This window comes from Bidens hawaiensis, unplaced genomic scaffold (genome assembly GCF_021521415.1).
Source record: "Bidens hawaiensis isolate Kalapana, Puna unplaced genomic scaffold, B.hawaiensis_p1.1 tig00037596_1, whole genome shotgun sequence".
Classification (NCBI taxonomy): domain Eukaryota; kingdom Viridiplantae; phylum Streptophyta; class Magnoliopsida; order Asterales; family Asteraceae; genus Bidens; species Bidens hawaiensis.
The window spans coordinates 93,675-112,782 of record NW_027496560.1 but is presented as its reverse complement, the minus strand read 5'-3'; the positions used below and the strand labels follow the sequence as shown (position 1 = coordinate 112,782).

The following is a 19,108-nucleotide window of genomic DNA, read 5'->3' as shown; positions in this document are numbered from 1 at the left end:
AATTGGATGAAAGTCAAAAGGTCAAACATGCTAATTTCAATGTTGTGAGTACAGAAGATGCTGCGGCTGATGGTCTCAAATTTAAATCATAAGTTTTGAAGATTGTTAATTAGATGTATATGAACAGATTTTTGGTGGGATCCTATGGTTGGTTATGTCCAAGTTTTGATTTAGAAAGTCAAACAGACTGAGATCACAATCTGACATCCACTTGTAATTTTAAATTTTTTCCATTTATTGGGGTCGAGTTTGAACGATCAAGAACACTTAGAGCTAAACGAACACAAATCAACGACGATTGGATTCACCATATTCTAACTACGGGTAAAATAAACAGGTGTTTTAGTTGGAGGGTTGATCAGTTCTTAGAATGTCATACGCGCAGCCTTGACCTCTCTAATCTCACTTCTAAATCTACATCCATCTTTGTTTCCGCTATGAGGAGAGATATCTTTTCCCAACATCTTCGTACCGCTAGACCAAAGGTCCATTGGCAGTAGGAGGGTTGATTAGGTGAACTGAACACCACTTATATATTTATTTGTGTCGGCCACACTTAAAGTTGTGCCGTGTTCCAGTGTTTGTTGTTCCTCAGGTTGGCTTGTTTGATGTTCATAGTGTATATGAGTAATGTTTTAACTTGATAACAATTTAATGACAAGTTACCGTGTGAATCTTATGAATACAATATTAACGACAAATCCTAGTCAAACAAACATCACAAATGGTGAGGATAAGTTGGTTTAGACACTGGATAAAGATGGGATATTTATTGTTAGTTCGGCTCCAAGCTTTTGAGAAACCAATCCTACATTGAAAACCAACGTATGTACAAGCGGGCTAACCGGGTTTCTAAAAAAGTGAATGCTTGTTTGTTGAAAAGTAGTATGAGAAAGAATACCAACCTGGGTCATGCTTTCGAGAAGAAACATTAACGTTGTACGATATTATGCCCATTTTGTTTGAAGACAGTGGATCATTTCCTAATCACATGCTCTATGGCGGATTCAATTTTGGATGTCATGAAGCTACAAAATCATTATTGCCAAGGATAAACAAAAAAACATGTTAATCCAATCAATATGCCCTATGGACTATGGAGTTTATGAAACACAATGAACAACAAGATTTCAATCGGGCCAATACAACTATACAAGTATACAACCTCAATCAAGTTGATGGAAGAGATAAAAATCGGAAGCTTTCTTTAGGGGTTAATTAAGAGAATTGATGTACTTTTGATATAACGAATTTGTAAGTCACATATATTTTTTTAACTAGCATTTACCTGTTACCCGTGTTTAATACAATACCAATACTTTTATACCCACCTTCATAAAAAAAGAGAGAATATTATTTATCTTTTTTTATATATAAAAAACCAGTTTTCAAACCGGTCCCCAGGTTCGATTTTGCCAATAATCTTGTGGTGGAGTGGTACGAAAGGGATTTGGCGTTCCATGTGACTCAAGTTCGATTCCTGCCCCCAGCATTTAGTTTAGTGTGATGATGACAGACTAGGTGAGTAGGCGACGTTCACTAGTTGATTCACTGATCCGAACGGATTTTATCTCACTGCACTGTTGTGCCTTCGGACGAATGCTCATAGGCGTTGGCCATAGATGAGAGTTTCGCCCCGGATCAAAAGACGAGTGTATTCCGATGCGATGCTAGAACATTAAAAAAAGAAAAAGAAAAAACCGGCCCCCCCTAACAGCCGAACAGTGTAGAAGGCTACCGAAGACACGACACAACACAACATAACACATAACCCACCCACTCTTTTTAACCTAACCAACACTTTGGTCAATTGTCTCTGAAAAACCCAAAGCTGCTAAATCTTATCTTTTATCTTTATCTATCCATGGCAATGGCATCCTCCAGTTTCCTCACTGCAGCTAAACCTTTTTCTTCTTTCATTAAAGACAAACATTCATCTTCTCTTCCTACCAAAACCACAGCTTTAGGTAACCTTTAATTCATTTTCATCGCCTTCTTCTTTTATTATTTTTATTGTTTTTTAATTAATTGTGTATTAATTAGGTCTACGAAGAAGTTCATTCAAGGTTAATGCAATTGCAACCAAGTATGAGCCATCCAAGGTAATTTTATTTACTAATACACATTGAGATTATTATGTATTTATGTCTATAATGTTGTTTACCATTGTGATGTATTGTATGTTTATTGTTTTTTATTGCTTTGTGTTTGAAGGTTAAGCCGCAAGCCGACCGAGTGCTAATTCGTCTGGAGGAGCTTCCTGAGGTGATTAATATTTTGTTTTAGTTTTTATGTTTTTGGACATGGTTTTTTAGTTGTCCCTTGGTCCATTTATTAGGAATACATTGTAAAGTGTAAACATTGCATGCTCACAATTTAATATGTCAGTGTTGTGACTTGTTAGGTGCTAGTCGGGCGGTGGGGTATTGACTAGCGATTAATGGGACTAATCGGATTGGAATTTTTATGTACTTTTTCAAAATTTTTAAAATAAGTACAATTCTTCAAATAGTTCAAACTTCAAAGATTTGACCGATTTTGACTGGTACCGATTTTAGGGACTGATTTCTTGTTAATCACCGATTAACCGGCACCTAATTGTGATTTTTACCACACTGGAATTTGTAGGGATTAGTGTTTTATTCAAATTCATTGTCAATTTTGCAAGTTTACATTTGCTTTGTCAGTGTTGTAGCGACTAATCCGACTAGGCACCGATTAATCCCTGATTAATCACTAGTCCCCACTTCACTGATTAATTTTGGGCTAGTCGGCTAATTAATCGGTCAACGGTCAAATCCAACTAAAATCGGCGGTTTCCGGCAAGCTTCCAGCAAAAACTAGCGGTTTCCAACGAGATTCCAGCAAAAACTAGCAGTTTCCACAGAGATTCTAGCAAATTTCTGGCCAAAATATGTTTGTGTATGTATAAAACTGAAAATTACATATAAAAATGCGCGCGCGTATAAATGTATGTATAAAACTGAAAAATATATATTAAAGTCCGATGACTCCGATCCGATTAATCCCGATTAATCTCGATTAATCGCTAGTCCCCACCCCACCGCGCGACTACCAACTAGTGATTTTTACAACACTGTTTATATACATATACATATATATACACTAATACACGCACAAAAATTTTTATATATACTTTTTTCAAAATAAGTATAATGTTTCAAATAATTCAAAGATTTTGACCGATTTTGATTTTAGGGGCCGATTAGGTGAAATCCAATTTGTAATCTTCTAATTTCCGATTAATCGGCTCCTAATTGCTATTTTTACAACACTGGAATTTGTATTTTATCTGTTTCTGAAAGTTTATGTACTCTATATCATAATATATGGTCATGTAACTTCTTGATTGTCTAACTTAATCTTTCTTTGAGTTACATTTTATGCCACACTTGAAATGCAAGTTAAGTATACCTTACACCTGATCATCCTCTTTGTGTTCAATTTAGAAATCTGCTGGCGGAGTTTTGTTGCCCAAATCAGCCGTCAAGTTTGAACGTTATCTTATGGGAGAGGTGAGTATTAATAGAACTTTAACTTCTCGTATGCTCTGTTTCAAGTGAAGATGCTTACTTTTTATTTGTAATGGCATATGTGTTTATGTATTGAATATAATCTGTATGTTTGTCTCAGATTCTTGCTGTTGGAACCGAGGTCGGGGACTTAGAGGCTGGGAAAAAGGTATGTTCATACTTCATACAGTTTTGACTGGCCAGTTTTTTAGTGAACTTATATTCAAACTTCATGTTTGTTATATACAGTCGTTTTTCTAATATAAGATATCATTTTAACACGGGCTTTGCTTTCTCTGCAGGTTCTTTTCTCTGACATTAACGCGTATGAGGTAAATATAACACGTTGAAAATTACCCTTATAAGTTGTTAAAATGCTATATACAAGTCATGATTAATGTTATATGAGTTGTAACAGGTGGATTTGGGAGCGGAGGGAAAGCATTGCTTCTGCAAAGCAGGAGACTTGCTAGCTGTGGTCGAGTAGACAAGTATGAAATCACTTCATCTTCCCTACAGCCCATAATTGAGTGTTATTATATGTTGGCGGTTAAAATACAATCACAAGCATAACGAATTGATGCTAGATTATTGTTATTCAGAAGCATTGATTTAGTTTTTGTTTCTGTTGGACTAATTTAGTCGAGTGAATAAAGCCGGTTTTAATACAAAAGTGGCAAATAAGACCCACCTGACTGTCTCAACTTATAGTTACAAGTCTATATGTTTCGTAGTATGATAGAGATAATTTTTGATGATATGTTAGGGAAAGGAAGTGACTATTAGTATTAGGTTTGCATAACCATAGTGCGTTCTAGTATGAATGACCGCGTTGAACTCCTGATTGTGGTTTGTCATCTTGATCGATATAAAATATAAGATAATTTGGTGTTTACATGCTAGAGGGTATTTTTTTAATGCTGTACCATTTCTCAATGGTAATTGGTAAAAAAAAAATATATTGGCATTGTTCACAAGTGTGAGTGAGCTCACGGGCACCACGTTACTCGCCCGCCTGCTTTACATTAGTGCTCACGCTTCTCCTTCGCTGAACATAAAACTGGTGCTGGCCAAACACAATGATCTGATATGTGTTTGCTCATAGTGCTACAATAATGAGTTATATAAGAGGGAGGTGATATATGTAAGTGTTAAGTTTGAAAAGGTTTGTTTCATGTAGGCATCTTAACCTGGTTGAGAACAAAATAATAATAATAATAATAATAATAAATGATGAGTGACTTAGTAGAAATAAACTTGAAAATTGGTTACTAGATGCTGATTATTTGCAAGGGTAATAACTCAAAAGGTGCTCATAGTTGTAATTTAATATTTATTTGTGAGGGTAAATGGTAAAAACTCAAAAAGTGCTGTAATTTAATTTTTATATACGAGTCCAGTAAGTTATAAGAAAGTCATTATGAGTTCGTTTCACAAATTTGTTATCCCATGTGATACCATGTTACGTGCAAATTTTGGTAGTGAACATGATCTCCCACCATACTTGTAGATCCTTCGTTGCACCATTTGCTCAGTCTCTGCCACGTCATCGTCGCAAAACGTTAACCCCATTCTGCTTATGGCACTCTCTTCTTCCTTTTTTTTCCCTTTTAATTCGTTTTTATTTTTGTTACTTATTTTTATGTTTATCTTTTTATACTTGTACAATGAACGATAATTTATGTAATGAAGACATAATTTTTTGAAGATAGTGGGAGAGTTAAAATGAGACCAGTTTAGCTAAACTTTCCCACGTGAACACAACTAGTAGATGAATTTGTCATAGTGAACATGATCGATGTGAAGAGAGGGTCTTCGGTTCACATGCGAAATGCGTTTAACGAAGACATACTCATTTCACCATCATAAGTTACAATTCAAAAACACGAGCTCGTTTTCTTGAATTCCCCTAATTTTAATTGTCACATATCTTATTAAAGTAACACATTTTATCCATTGTATATACAACCTTGCATAGGTATGTGAAATATGTTTTTTAGACTTCTTGCATTTTGGATCTTGAGGCAAAATTATAAAATATTAATGAAAGAAAGTAAAGATAAAAGACGTTTAGAGATTGAACTCTACGGTTACATATTTTGAGATCTAATGCCTCTATAAAAGTACCAAACAACCCATTATCGTTGTTTGGGTCTTTCAGTTTGTTTTAATGTTATTTCAGATATTGATATTGCTTTCTTTCCTTAAATAAGTAGGGTTCCATTTCTGCCTATACAATGCATATGACAAGTACATTTGTGACTTCGTACCATAGCTTTTACGATTTCGGATGTTGAGGTGCGCATATACGCAATTGCAACAAGAATTGGAATAACTTATACGACTTATAATTCTTCCCTTATAGGAAGATAAACTAATTGAGGTTGTACATTAAAGTATAATGTCACAAGGGAAGAACGTGTATAATTAATTCATCCCATTGTATATTGTTAGCATGATGAATCATAGGGTGATACACAACTAAAATACATGTCGAATCGAAAATACATCGACTTAGAACCTGTATAACTTTTGACCCATCTAGAGTTACGAGCCCATATGAGGTTTCTTCGAATCTTGTACCTAAATTCTCATATGTGGAGCCTTGATTTTGAAGCTGATGGATTTCCCTCAATTTTATCGATTTTTATAATTACGTTTTGATTGTAAAAGCACACGAATCATGAAGTTTATTATTTCATGTATTTATTTAGGGACTTAATTTTAAGTCAAGAATGTTTCATCATCAAAAAGAAATGGATTAACAATGTTATTATTGATGTGAAGAATGTTAATCTTGGAAATATGAGCCTTTTATAATGTTGGTTTGCAAGATTATGTTGGAGGTTGTAAGCATATGATTCAAAAAAAAAAAATAAATAAATAAAAAACTTATACCAAATAATCTCTTGAAAGTGTGTGGCCATGTAATCCTTTCATAAATCTTGCCAAGTAGCTTCTATGATTAGCTTAGCTGCTTTGTAACTGTTTCAAGTAAAATGGTTTATATGCTGATTTTTTTTTTCAAAAGCGTATGTCATAGTAGCAGCGTTATCTATGTATGTCGTAGTGGCAACAATGTCTATCTACAAAGTTTGAATCCTATTACATAGGGGCTTTTCATATTTCAGAGCGTGCACATGAGCCAGGAGTCGAACCAAAACCCTAGAAGAAACCATAAGGAAAACATCCTTACCACCCCACCAAAGTGGTGATGACATATATGTTGATGATTAATCACTTATTGCTGTAGTTGATTAATACCGAATAATTTGCATTAAGTGTGGCAAATATCAAACAAAATTCAATAAATTGAAATGGTCCTTAAACTATTTATATATATTGAAACATTGAAACTTTAAAAATTATTTGCATTTATTTTTAAGATTTAATTTCATCTCAACTATAGCATGGTTTTCTAGGGTTAGGTTCAAATAAGAAGTTTGATTTTCTTAAGAAGGCTAAGAAGAAGGGTATTTTAGTCTAATATTTTAATATCAAAACCCACTTACTTTAATCTCAAAACCCATTTAAATTAATTTCAAAAACCCACTTATATAAAACCCAATTACATCTTCACTCATCTCTTACAACCACCATCACTCCACCGCCCACCTCCACCACAACCGTCACCCACCGCCACCATCTCGCCGGAAAAGTCCGAAAAAAACACAATGAAAAAACACAATGGAAAAATACACTATGAAAAAAAAAACACAATGATAAAAACACAATTGTATGACACAATGTAAATAACACAATGGAAAAAACACAATGAAAAAAAAAATAAAATGAAAAATACTATTGTATAACACAATTTTGTAAAACACAATTTGTAGAAAACCCACTAATTTTTTTTTTATTTTTATATTACAATATGGTACTCATATAAAAGATAAAAAGACACTCGTTATTATGGTGAATTTGTTTTTTAATAAAAACGTCATAAAAAAAGTTATGGACGTTTTAAAATAATGAGGGAATTTGACATGTGCCTTGCATGTGGAGAGAGAAAGTCAAGAAATGTGTTATTCCTTTTATGCCCTTTACCTTGTGTTCACACTTGATCTCCCCCTAAACTAATCTCAACCCTCCATATTCAAAATCAATGAACAAGATTACTTATTATCCTTTTTACAAAAAGTATACTTCATATTATAACCTAACCTGGTTTTCTAAATATGATATTTTTTTCAAAACAAAGTTAGGAATGGGTGAACGACCAAAATACACCTTTTTTCCTTCTACTTAAGCCAATTTACTTCTTAAAAATCCAAGAAGCATTTGCCATAAAATAATGGCTTCTCCTTCTTGCTCTCTTCTCTTCTTATTCTTTACCCTCTTTATTTCAACCCATGCACAAACCCTAATTCATGGCACTTGCAAAGTTTGCTCTCAACAAGATCCAACTGTGAGTTACCAATTTTGCACCACCTCTCTCGAAGCTGCCTCTGGGAGCCGTCACACCGACGTTAAAGGCCTTGGGAAGATCTCACTCCGACTAACACACGACAATGTGACCGATACAAAGAATCACATCAAAAACTTATTGAGAAAGACGTGTCATTCATCTATAAAGATGCGTTTAGATGATTGTTTTGAGCTTTATTCCAACGCGATCACTGATATTAAACAAGCCTTGAGAAGTTACAAGTCGGAGCATGAAGAAACACTAATCGACCCCTGGGCAGATTATGGATAATCTGGGGGTTAAATAGATGTTTCCCACGAGGATGAGGTCCAGCAAAGAAAGTTGTTCTTCAGGTGACCTGCAAAACAGACACCGTAAGCTCGTCACTGAGAAGGGGGGGTTCCTCCTTGTGACCACCCTCCGGTGTGAGAATCAGACTAGATTGCTCTGAATATAAGTGTATATTAAGAGATTGCTAGAGAAGATAAGATAGTGAGATATCTGATAATGTCCTTACCATTCCAAGGTGTTGGAGTATTTATAGCCGAAGGTAGGTTTCCAAGAAGGTATGGCCGGCTGAATAGTATTCCTGTTCTACCAACAGTGGGCTACGCTTGAGCCATGCTGGTTGGTGGATAGGCTGCGGCCGACAGTGACAGGGCCGGCTGTATACTGTTCCTTAACTGCCGGCTGTGCACTGTTCCACCAACTGTAGGCTACGCACGTCCCACAGTGAGAGTTGGTGAGTAGGCAGCGGCTTAATAGTGACAAATAGTACTAGAGGGTGCTCCTCCTCGTACTGTTGTCGGTGAGCTGTCACCCTGTGATTGGTTCATGGGCTGCTTTGGTCAGATCTTGTCTATTCTGTCCATACCTTGGTAGGTATAGTACAAAAGATCTTCCAGAAGCATACGGACTGGCTCATCTGGGCGGGAGTATTCCCGCCTTGCTCATTCCTTCAGGTGACATTACTGAAGTATCAAGAGTTAGTGCCTTGTGCGTGTAGCCTTGCTATTAGTGCGGGTAGCCTTCCCTGATGGCTTGTATCCGCAGCTGCGGGAACAGGCGGGGTACTTCACCATTGGGAGGCTTTCCCTGCGGGAACAGCTGGCATACTGCGCGTAAGGTCTTCTCTGAGCATGGTGGGTCTTGCGGAAGCAGTTGGTCCTTGCGCAGACGTCCCTCTTCAAGGTGAGTCTTGCGGGTCCAACTGGGCTCTGCTGGGACCTACCTCTTCAGAGCACTATGATGACGCCAATATACTGATAAGCTCGGTTATGGATGCCGCCACCACATGTAAAAATGGGTTCAAAGAGAAGCGTGGTATCCTTTCGCCTTTGACTAAAAGAAATAATGCGACTTTTGAATTGTGTGGGATAGGCCTTTCTATTATACATATTCTTCGAGTTGGTACTAAGTAAACATAAGGAACAATTTATGCTATGCAAGGTCTAGATTAAATTATGTAAACTTGTGTTTTTATATAAAAGTATTGTGAATAATTAATATTATTACTATATTCCAATTCATGGTTTTTGAGTTTCAGTTATCTTTATTATTTATTAGGAAAATTGGAAATAAATAATCTCACATTTTATGTATTGGCCGATAATAATCCCATCTTTAAAAATCACTACCAATGGTCCCACCTTTCAACTATTTTTGTCACAATGGTCCTTCATTAAAAAATACTTAACGTCGTTAAGTTTTTTCCTAGTTTCAAATCGATGTTTTAGGGCCTTTGATCGGAAGAAGGATACGAGTCGACCGATGTAAAATTTATCTCAAAATGGTGATCCAAACGACGAAACAATGTTTCAATCCGGGCGCTTGAATTTCCAGTTAACAAAAATCAAGCCAGTTGAATCACCGTTTCGAGATAAGTTTTACATCAGTCGACTCATATCGTTCTTCCGATCAAAAGCCCTAAAACATCGGTTTGAAACTAGGGAAAAAACATAACGGCGTTAAGTATTTTTTAACGGAGGACCAGTGAGACAAAAATAGTTAAAAGGTGGGACCGTTGCTAGTGATTTTTAAAGATGGGATTATTATCGGCCAATGCACAAAATGTGAGATTATTTATTTCCGATTTTCCTATTTATTATAATAGTTAACTTCCAATGTTACAAATTTGTTCAACTACAAATTTTGAACAAAATCCAATGCACGAGAACATATGTGTATTGTTGGTTGTGATTTTGGTTTTTAAAGGTTTTGCCTAAAAAAATTTTGTATGTTATCTACTAGGGGTAAAGTTAAAATACAAATAGAGACAAAAATGAAAAGTGTGATCACACAAAAAAGACCCATTAAAAATAAATTCAAAAAAATTAATAAAAAATCATAATTCAAAGTATAAATAAAATACGAAAAAATTTAAAAAACTAAATTGTTTCCCCTATCATTCCCGCTTAAAAAAATAATAAATAACAAAAAAAAAAAACAAAAACAAAAAACTGACCAAAAGACACAATGCTGAGATCAAAGACACAATGACGAAAATGAACAAAAGACTATAACTAAAAAAAAGACACAGTGCAAACACATAACACAATGCCGAACAAAATATAACTCAATTTTAAGTAATATAACACAATATTAAGGAAAAAAGACAGAACCAATGACGAAATAAACATAAAACACAATGGTAAACAAAAGGACAATGATTTTTTCACTCAACATTGTGTGTGTGTTTTTTTTAAAACAAGAAAGACGGTGAAAACATTGTTGTGCTTTTACTTTTTTCGTTTTTTTTATTAAATTTTGAGTTATAATTTTTTTATTTCTTTAGTAGTTTTTTATATTGTTACAAATCCTTTTCATCCTTCTCATTTTTATCCCACGCTATAGAATAAATTAACCATATCTACTAGAGTCGTTTAATGAACCAAAATTCAATTCTTTCTTCGCTTCAAAATTAATTTATGCTTATATTTTAGTTTATTGTAAAACAATACTTTTTATTACTAAACTGAACTCGTACAGTACACTTTATAAGGATAAAGTATAATAGTTGTAGAATGTATTTATTATATTTTATTAAATATTATTTATTTGAAAATTTGGAATTAATGCTGATAATATTTGTCACGCTATGTGATATCATTTCACATGTGTTCAGTTGAGACTTGAGATATGGGCATTGCATCTCACATACGTAATCATCCACATTATCAGTTTTATCACTTAATTTGGAAACCAATAACGAACAACCCATAAATAGGTTTAGTTTGTATACAAAATGATTATAAAATAACTTTTGAGTAGTACTTTACAATAACTTTGGTTATGTGACAAAACTTATTGGAGCTTAAACTTTTACTTATTAATAAAATAAATCTTATTAATAGAATGACTTTGATTGGGAGACAAAAAATACTTAAAGTAGCTTAAACGGTAAGAGCACAATAACAATTCAGAAATTGTGTAGCAGAAGTGTGTACACTAGTCAAGAGTTGAGGCCACTCCTTAGGATAGCGAGCCAATGAACCTAGATCATCACACCGTAGGGCGTAGTGCACCCAAGATTTTTTTCTACCACAGTTGGTTTTTTCATGGATCATTGGATGTTTTCTTAAGTTGACATTCAGATTTTTCTTTCATGTTGGGCCAGGTAAGATAAATAATGATAACTTGTTATTACAACTGATGGAACTGAACTACATTGACGTAATGACATATTATGGTAATTAGAGGTGGTAATATGAGGGGATTGGGTTGGATTTGGATGATGGGTTAGAATGGGTTTGGGTCAGGATGGGTATGGGTCAGAATGGATTTTTAAAATAAAGGGTTGGGATGGGTATGGGTCAAGATGGGTAAAGTTAATCCATTTTGACTCAAATAAATGTTGAAATTCAATGGGTTTCAAAAACCCCTCAAAAAAATATTCAAAAAATTTAATGAAAAATTAATAACTCAAAAGCTAAAATAAACTAAAATGTCTCCCCCGTCGTTCTCGTTCAATAATAAAAAAAAAAACTCGGTTTCGTCTCGGCTCAGGTTCGGTTTTTTTCGGTTCATTTTTGTTTTTTTTTCGTTTCGGTATCTATTCGGTTTCAATGTTTTCGGTTTTTGTTCGGTTTTGATTTCTAAAGTTAACTCATCTTGAACTAAATAAATGTTAAAATACAAAGGGTTTCAAACCCCTCAAAAAAATAATAACTCAAAATATAAATCGAAAACGCAAAAAGTAAAATAACTAAAATGTTTCTCCCGTCTTCCTCGTTCATTAAAAAAAAAAAAAACTCGGTTTTGTCTCGGCTCAGGTTTGGTTTTTTTCGGTTTATTTTTTCTCTTCGGTTTTGCTTTTTTTTCATTTCGGTCAGTTTCGGTATATGTTCAGTTTCAATGGTTTCGGTTTTGATTTCTCAGTTTCAATTCGGTTCCGTGGGTTTTGTTTGAAATAAAATTGAATAAAGCTTGTTTTAGTCCATTCTAACCCATAAACAAATCCATTCTAACCTATAACCAAAAGTCACTAGCATCTATCCAACCCATCCTGACATTCTTGCAAATTCTTTTGATACATTCTGACCTATCTTAATTTTAAAAATTATCCAAATTGACCCAAAACAACCCATTTGGGTTTGTTTTTGCCACCCTTAATGGTAAATCATAACCATGAAAAGAAAATGCAACATTCAATAACTAAAAATATTAAAGAATATTTGAACCTCTCAATCATATTTGAAACTCTTTTTTTTTCAAACCCAACCTGTATAGATTGGCGTTTTCTAAGTAAATTTAAAAAACTCGGAATTCAATGTCGAAAAATATCAGGGATCGCTTGGCAAACCGTAATACATATTACATAAATAAATATATAAAACCATAGGGTTAGTTGACCCTGCACCGCATACATTGGGTCCATCCATGATATTCATTCACACAACGGAATGGCTGATTCTTGTTAATCCTCACACGCCGCTCATGTAAGACGGGCTAGCGACAGTAAGTTTATATTTTAGTAGAAATTTAACTAAAAAGTAAAATAAACAAGATATAAAATAAAAACAAACATGATATAAGAAGGAATTATATTAATACATATTTTAGTTAACAAACATGCAAAGATGATGATGAAGTCAAATGCTTCTAATTATTTTCCAGGTCAAATTAAGGCTGCCCTCAACTTATACAGCAAACACAAACTGAGACCAAAAAAACTGATAAAATGCTGAAATCTTTTATAAAGTTTTAGCTAGCCATTGGATGATTATATACATACTCAATTGCAAGTGCACATGAGTCAATCTTATCAGCTTCTTTGTCAGGAATCTCCAGCTTAAACTCCTCTTCAATGGCCATTACTATCTCCACATTATCTAAGCTGTCCAGCCCCAAATCCTTCTGGAAATGAACTTCAGGAGTCATCTGCACATGTTTCAATTTAGACGATTTCACCATCAATTCATAGATGTTTTATCATAGAAATCACCATTAATATGAAACTTTACTTTATGCTGTGTGCCCTTTACCATATGAGACTTATTTTCACAGAATACAGAAGATAGGCAAACATATAATAGAACTTTTGACAGGTTTTGTGTACAAATAGGCTTGTAAACGAACCGAACGAGCACGAACAAGGGCATGCTCGTGTTTGTTCATTTAACTTAAACGAACACGAACGCTTAATCGGACAAATATTTGTGTTCATGTTCGTTCGTTTAAAAATGAACATGCTTGTGTTTGTTTGTTTAAAATCTACACAAACATAACTGAACAAAGATAAACAAACATAAATGAACACAAACAAACATAAATGAACACACTTAAATGAACTCAAACAAACAAATAAAAAACCATTAAGTAGATAACTCATCCATATAATATTTAATTATTTTCTACTAACATGTAAACGAACATAAATGAACGCCCACGAACATTAATGAACGAACAAAACGCGTGCTCATGTTCGTTCGTTTATTATAGACGAATATAAACGAACTTCCGTTGAACGATTCATGAACAGTTCACTGAACGTTCGGTTTGTTTACATGCCTATGCACAATCCATAGATGAGATGATTCAGGGAATAAGTGTAAATAGCAGCAATATATTACAAATAGCATGAAAATTTGAAACAAGATTTTCCCTTTTGTCCACACCTTGTATCAGACATACTTTTGTGCAAGAAAAATAAAAGAATTATATAAAGAGTCAAAACAAAAAACTGAAATTACGACAGACATGCGATCTCACAAATCACAATTACCAGATCAGATATCAACAAAATAAAATTGGTCACATAAAGACTCTTCTATTCAACTGGTAAACTCAGATTTATTGTCATTGACTAATTTCATTGTATCCCACAGCAATAGAGTAAGTAAGTGAGTAAGCTATAGCTACAAAGTCTCATATTCATATTACAGAATAGTATAACACAACATTCAATTATCCCTGAAAGAAGTAAACAAAATCTTGACTTCCATGTCACATTCCAGCTTTGCTGAAACGATTTAACTCTTAGGACGCGCTCGTTTCACAGAATTGTCCAATCAAGTTAACAAAATCTTGATTTCCATGTCACAATTCTGTGAATCGAGCGTGCCCTTACAGTCTAACACCATGAATTTCCAGGGACAGATTGCCTGATCGAGATAATGAAACATAAACTTTGGCCTAGCTTTTTTAACAAAGCTTATAGCTTTTTTAGCTTTTTTTTTTATAAAATAAGCTTAACTTGATGTTTGGTTTAGCTTTTTAAGCTTATGATTATAAGCTTATATGAGCTAATTTGAAGAAGCTTATTTGAAGATGGTTTTTTTAGCTTATTTGAAGAAGCTTATTCGTGTAAGGGTGTAAGTTACTCATTTGCCCTCAAATGGTGGTGGATTAATAATTACCGAAACAACTTATTACTGTAACAAATTAAAGAATGGTGGATTTAACAACTTATTATCAACTTGTAGAATATAAGCTAAGGCTAATTCAAACACTTAAAAAGAGCTTATCAAATAATAGAAAATAAGCTATAAGCTACTTTAAAGTATAAGTATAAGCCAAAAAATAAAAGCTAGGCCAAACACAAGTTCAAGTAATTAACAAGCCCTATTGAAGTACCAAAATGCTATAAACAAACACACCCATTTCAAATCCAATCAATAACACATTCAATCACAACACTCACAATACCAACAATAAAAATTAACACCAATCAACACACAATACCTTCGAAGGATCAACTTTCGGAAAGCTTTTAACAATATCAACAATCCTATCAACAACTTGACTCCTTTCAAGATGATCATCATGAGACGACATTGACCGAACATAACTACTCCGGTGGGCCCGTAGAGAACTCACCACCTTAGATCCATTACCCACGACAGGAACTCGAACATGTCCTAGGATTGCTGATCTCAACACCGCCGCCATTTTTCAACCTTGTTCTTCTAGTTCTCTCCGAACATAAAAACATAACTAATAACCGGTTCCAAACCGGTTCCTAACCGGTTGGAACCTTTGGAGAACGGTCTAGTAGCCGTTTTGACTTTTTATATCCGTTAAAATTGTTTTCTTTTGGACGATTTTGCCCCTCAGTGATATTAATATAAATAGGGATTTGAAGTAATTATACAAACACAAGTTCACTTCACAACACTCAAAAGAACACATTCTTGTGAACGAAAATCTGCTCTTGAAAACGCTATGACAACCGAAAGCGGCGAACCGTCGGTTGGCGTCGGTGAGACTAAAAGCGTGCTTTTCGTTGTGAGGACAGACCCGGAAAAGTCGAAGTTCGGTTTATGCAAGAAATGTGGTACGTTTTTTGAACTGGGTTCAAACTCGACTTTGAGAAATCATTTGTCGAAATGCGTGAAGGTAGCGAAAAGCAGTTCGTTTCAAGGCGAAGCATCAACCGGAAGCAATGAAGTTTGGAATTACAATGTGAATACGCTTTTGGATCAAATGTCAAAGTTCGTGATTCAAGAGGGTTTGCCGTTCAGCTACTTTGACAACCCTCGTTTGACGAGGATGATTCAAGAAACTCTCCAACCTCTTTACCGTCAAGTAAGCGGTACTACCCTTAGACGTAATTGTTTAAAGTTATGGAAAATGGCAAAACGTGAGTTAATTTTAGCCTTTGAGAATTTACAAACCGGTGTTAGCTTGACTAGTGATGTTTGGTTTGCTCCACACGGTATACCGGTATCTTACCTTTGTGTGACCGCGCATTGGGTGGATCCCAATACGTGGCAAATGATGAAACGTACACTTGCGTTTGAATTGTTTGGATACCCACATACCGAAGAGGATTTATTTGAAATTTTAGATGATGTGATAACAACTTTTAAATTAGAAAACAAAATTTTTTCAATCGCGTTTGATAACACTTCGTACAATGCAAACGTGGTTGAAAAATTAATTTTAAAATATAAACCGATTTGTAACGGTGTTTTTTTCCATAGTCGATGTGTTGCACATGTTATTAATTTGGTTGTGCAAGACGGACTTGGCATTGAATCTGTTAAAGGTTTAAAAACCGCTTTTAGAAATATGTTATGTGACGTTTTAAGATATAGTAAAGATAGATATGCCGATTATAGAAAATTGTGTCACGAAAAGAATTCCACTTGCTTAGGTCCGAACTGGGACATACCTACTAGGTGGAATTCGACTTGTGACATGTTTGAAAGCGCTTTACGACAAAGATTGACATTAGAATTGTTTCATGATAATCTTGTGGCGTGTGGTGAGGCTATATCGTTTGGAGGAGAGGGTTGGGCAAATATTAAAGAAATAACCGAATTGCTTGATACTTTCAAAGCCGCAACTACAAAATTATCGGGGGTTTATTATCCCGCGAGTTCTTTAATACTTCAAGAACTATATTATTTGTGTAACCAATTATGCGATTTTGAAAATAAAAATGATATGTGTACGGAAATGATAAAACCGATGAAAGCAAAACTAAAACAATATTTTAGTCAATTATCTCCTGTTTTTACTTGTGCCGCCGCATTGAATCCGTACCTAAATGTTACCGGTGTTGAAGCTTTGATTGATAAAATAGCATCTGACTTGGGTTTGAATGATGATGACATACATTTTGCAAGAAATATAACACAACAATTTAACAGATGTTTTCAAAACATGTTTGATAGTTATCAATCAAAATATGTTTCCACAACACACATGGCATCAGGATCAACTAATGGCTTAAGTGTGGATCCGATGCTTAGTTTCTTTAACAAATTGAGAAATGAAAATATTAAACGGGGTTGTATTCCATATAGCGAGCTCGAGAGCTATCGTGGAACGGATTATTTATCCACTATGAGTTCCGATGAGGTTAAAGCTTTTGATATTTTGGCTTGGTGGAAAGGAAAGGAATCCCAGTTTCCGATCCTAGCTACTATGGCCCGTGATTTACTAACCGTCCAAGCTTCTACCATAGCTTTGGAATCTGCATTTTCTGTTAGTGGCAGGGTGTTATCACTTAGAAGAACACGACTCAGTCCAACGACGGTGGAAATGTGTATCTGTTTGAAGGATCATTTGGATGCGGTGGAACGGATACAACATATTTCAAACCTTGAAGATGAAACACAAGTGGAGGAAAGAATGCACAAGGTGGAAGATGTAGACGACGACGACGAAGATGAAGACGATGAGGGAGACTTAAGTAACAACATATAAATATTAAACCAAGATGTATATATGGTTTAATTGTTTATGGTGCAATTCTTAAGTTAAGTTTGTGTTGAATGTCTGTTGCAAAATTTTGACAAACAATCAAATATTTTACTCTTGCAGTAGACAACATCAACAGTCACTGAGTCACTAAAGGCAGTGTGTGTGCTCATAAAGTTTATTTAGTCTCAGCTTTTAGCTTCATATAAACACAAAAACTGTACAATTTCCAAAACAAGCAGTGTAGATAAACCTTATGGTAGCAACAGCTTATGCAGGTATAAAGTATAAAGCAAGAAACAAAAATTACAGTTTCAATTTATGAAAAAGTAATAAAAATAAGAGAAAATATACCTTTTTTTTTTCACAAGTTAAGATTTTACCAGGTACTTTTATTGGTACATCTGGTAGCTTTTAAAATATCAGGTACTTTTATTTTTTTATCTGAATGGTTACAACATTTTTATATGTAAAATATATGGATTATATATTCATAAAACCTACAGTTTTTTTTTATCAAAAAAAAAAAAAAACTGAAATCTTGGTACGCTTTAGCTTCGGCGGTAGCATCCATAAGTTTTTGAACATCATCCAAATTAATTCACCTTGTATTGCCTTAGTTGCATTATTTCCTTATTTTAAACTCTCAAATGGATACAGCTTTCAACTTGTTTCGATAAATCTTCTTGCGCACTTTCTTCTTCTTTAGTGCTAACAAGGCCCGTTCTTTCCTCTTTACACGAAGCAAATCTTTTGCAGCCTGTTTTTCAGCTTCGATTGTTGGATATAATCTAGATGTTTCGGGTCGGTTCGGGTCAAGTTCAGTAGTTAATGGGTCAAGTGGCGGCCGGATTAAGTCAAGCTAGAATAAAGGGTTTAACCCACGTTTATTTGTTAGGTTTTGAAGAGTTTGTTGCTTTTGTTTTCTTTTATTGTTACTAGAGTTAAAAGTCTTGGTCTATAGTAGTTAGTTTTAACCGGTCAAATAGGAGGAAGTGGAGTTAGGTGATGAATGAGTCTTTTCTTTACGTTATGTACTTGCCTATATAAAGGCCTGCTTTCATGTTCAATAATAACCAACACTTTTATCTTTCTTTCTTCTTTCTTTAATATTTTCTGCAACATATAATTTTTCTCTGCATATTATACATACATACATACATACGGGAGTTGTGGGAGTGTTAATTTGTGGAAGTGTTAATTTGGGCCTGAACCAACATCGATTACTTTAACAAGCTAAAGAATATAACATGCCAAAATAGAAACAGCTGCTTCATAACATTTGACTTTCATTACATAAGGCAAAAGATAAACCAGTAATAATCTGTACAAGTTGAAAAGCTATAATTTTTTCAAGAATGTATCAATGCCGATTGTTTTATTATCGAGCACGAAGCACATCAACTAGAAATATATCAGGTTAGTTACATTCTTCTCATACCTTATCAAAGGTTCACAAAAGACCGTTCTCACTGTTTGAATAACCAGTTGGATCAAACCAAAAATATTTGAAAAA

General features: G+C 34.4%; 2 protein-coding genes and 1 pseudogene across 2 annotated transcripts; 2 read left to right on the top strand and 1 right to left on the bottom strand.

Moving 5' to 3' along the window:
* The first annotated feature begins 1,828 nt into the window (after positions 1 to 1,828).
* LOC143589499 (10 kDa chaperonin 1, chloroplastic-like) lies at positions 1,829 to 4,120 on the top strand. Its single transcript, XM_077070244.1, has 7 exons — positions 1,829 to 1,967; positions 2,044 to 2,102; positions 2,215 to 2,265; positions 3,471 to 3,536; positions 3,655 to 3,702; positions 3,836 to 3,865; positions 3,952 to 4,120. The coding sequence occupies exons 1-7, from the start codon at positions 1,865 to 1,867 to the stop codon at positions 4,018 to 4,020; spliced, it is 426 nt and encodes a 141-aa protein (XP_076926359.1). The 5' UTR covers positions 1,829 to 1,864; the 3' UTR covers positions 4,021 to 4,120.
* A 3,643-nt stretch (positions 4,121 to 7,763) lies between these two features.
* On the top strand, positions 7,764 to 9,365 carry LOC143589496 (putative invertase inhibitor pseudogene; annotated as a pseudogene).
* A 3,700-nt stretch (positions 9,366 to 13,065) lies between these two features.
* Positions 13,066 to 15,338, bottom strand: LOC143589497 (acyl carrier protein 1, mitochondrial-like). Its single transcript, XM_077070243.1, has 2 exons — positions 15,127 to 15,338; positions 13,066 to 13,323 (listed from the first exon to the last, which is right to left on the bottom strand). The coding sequence occupies exons 1-2, from the start codon at positions 15,331 to 15,333 to the stop codon at positions 13,147 to 13,149; spliced, it is 384 nt and encodes a 127-aa protein (XP_076926358.1). The 5' UTR covers positions 15,334 to 15,338; the 3' UTR covers positions 13,066 to 13,146.
* Positions 15,339 to 19,108: the final 3,770 nt, after the last annotated feature.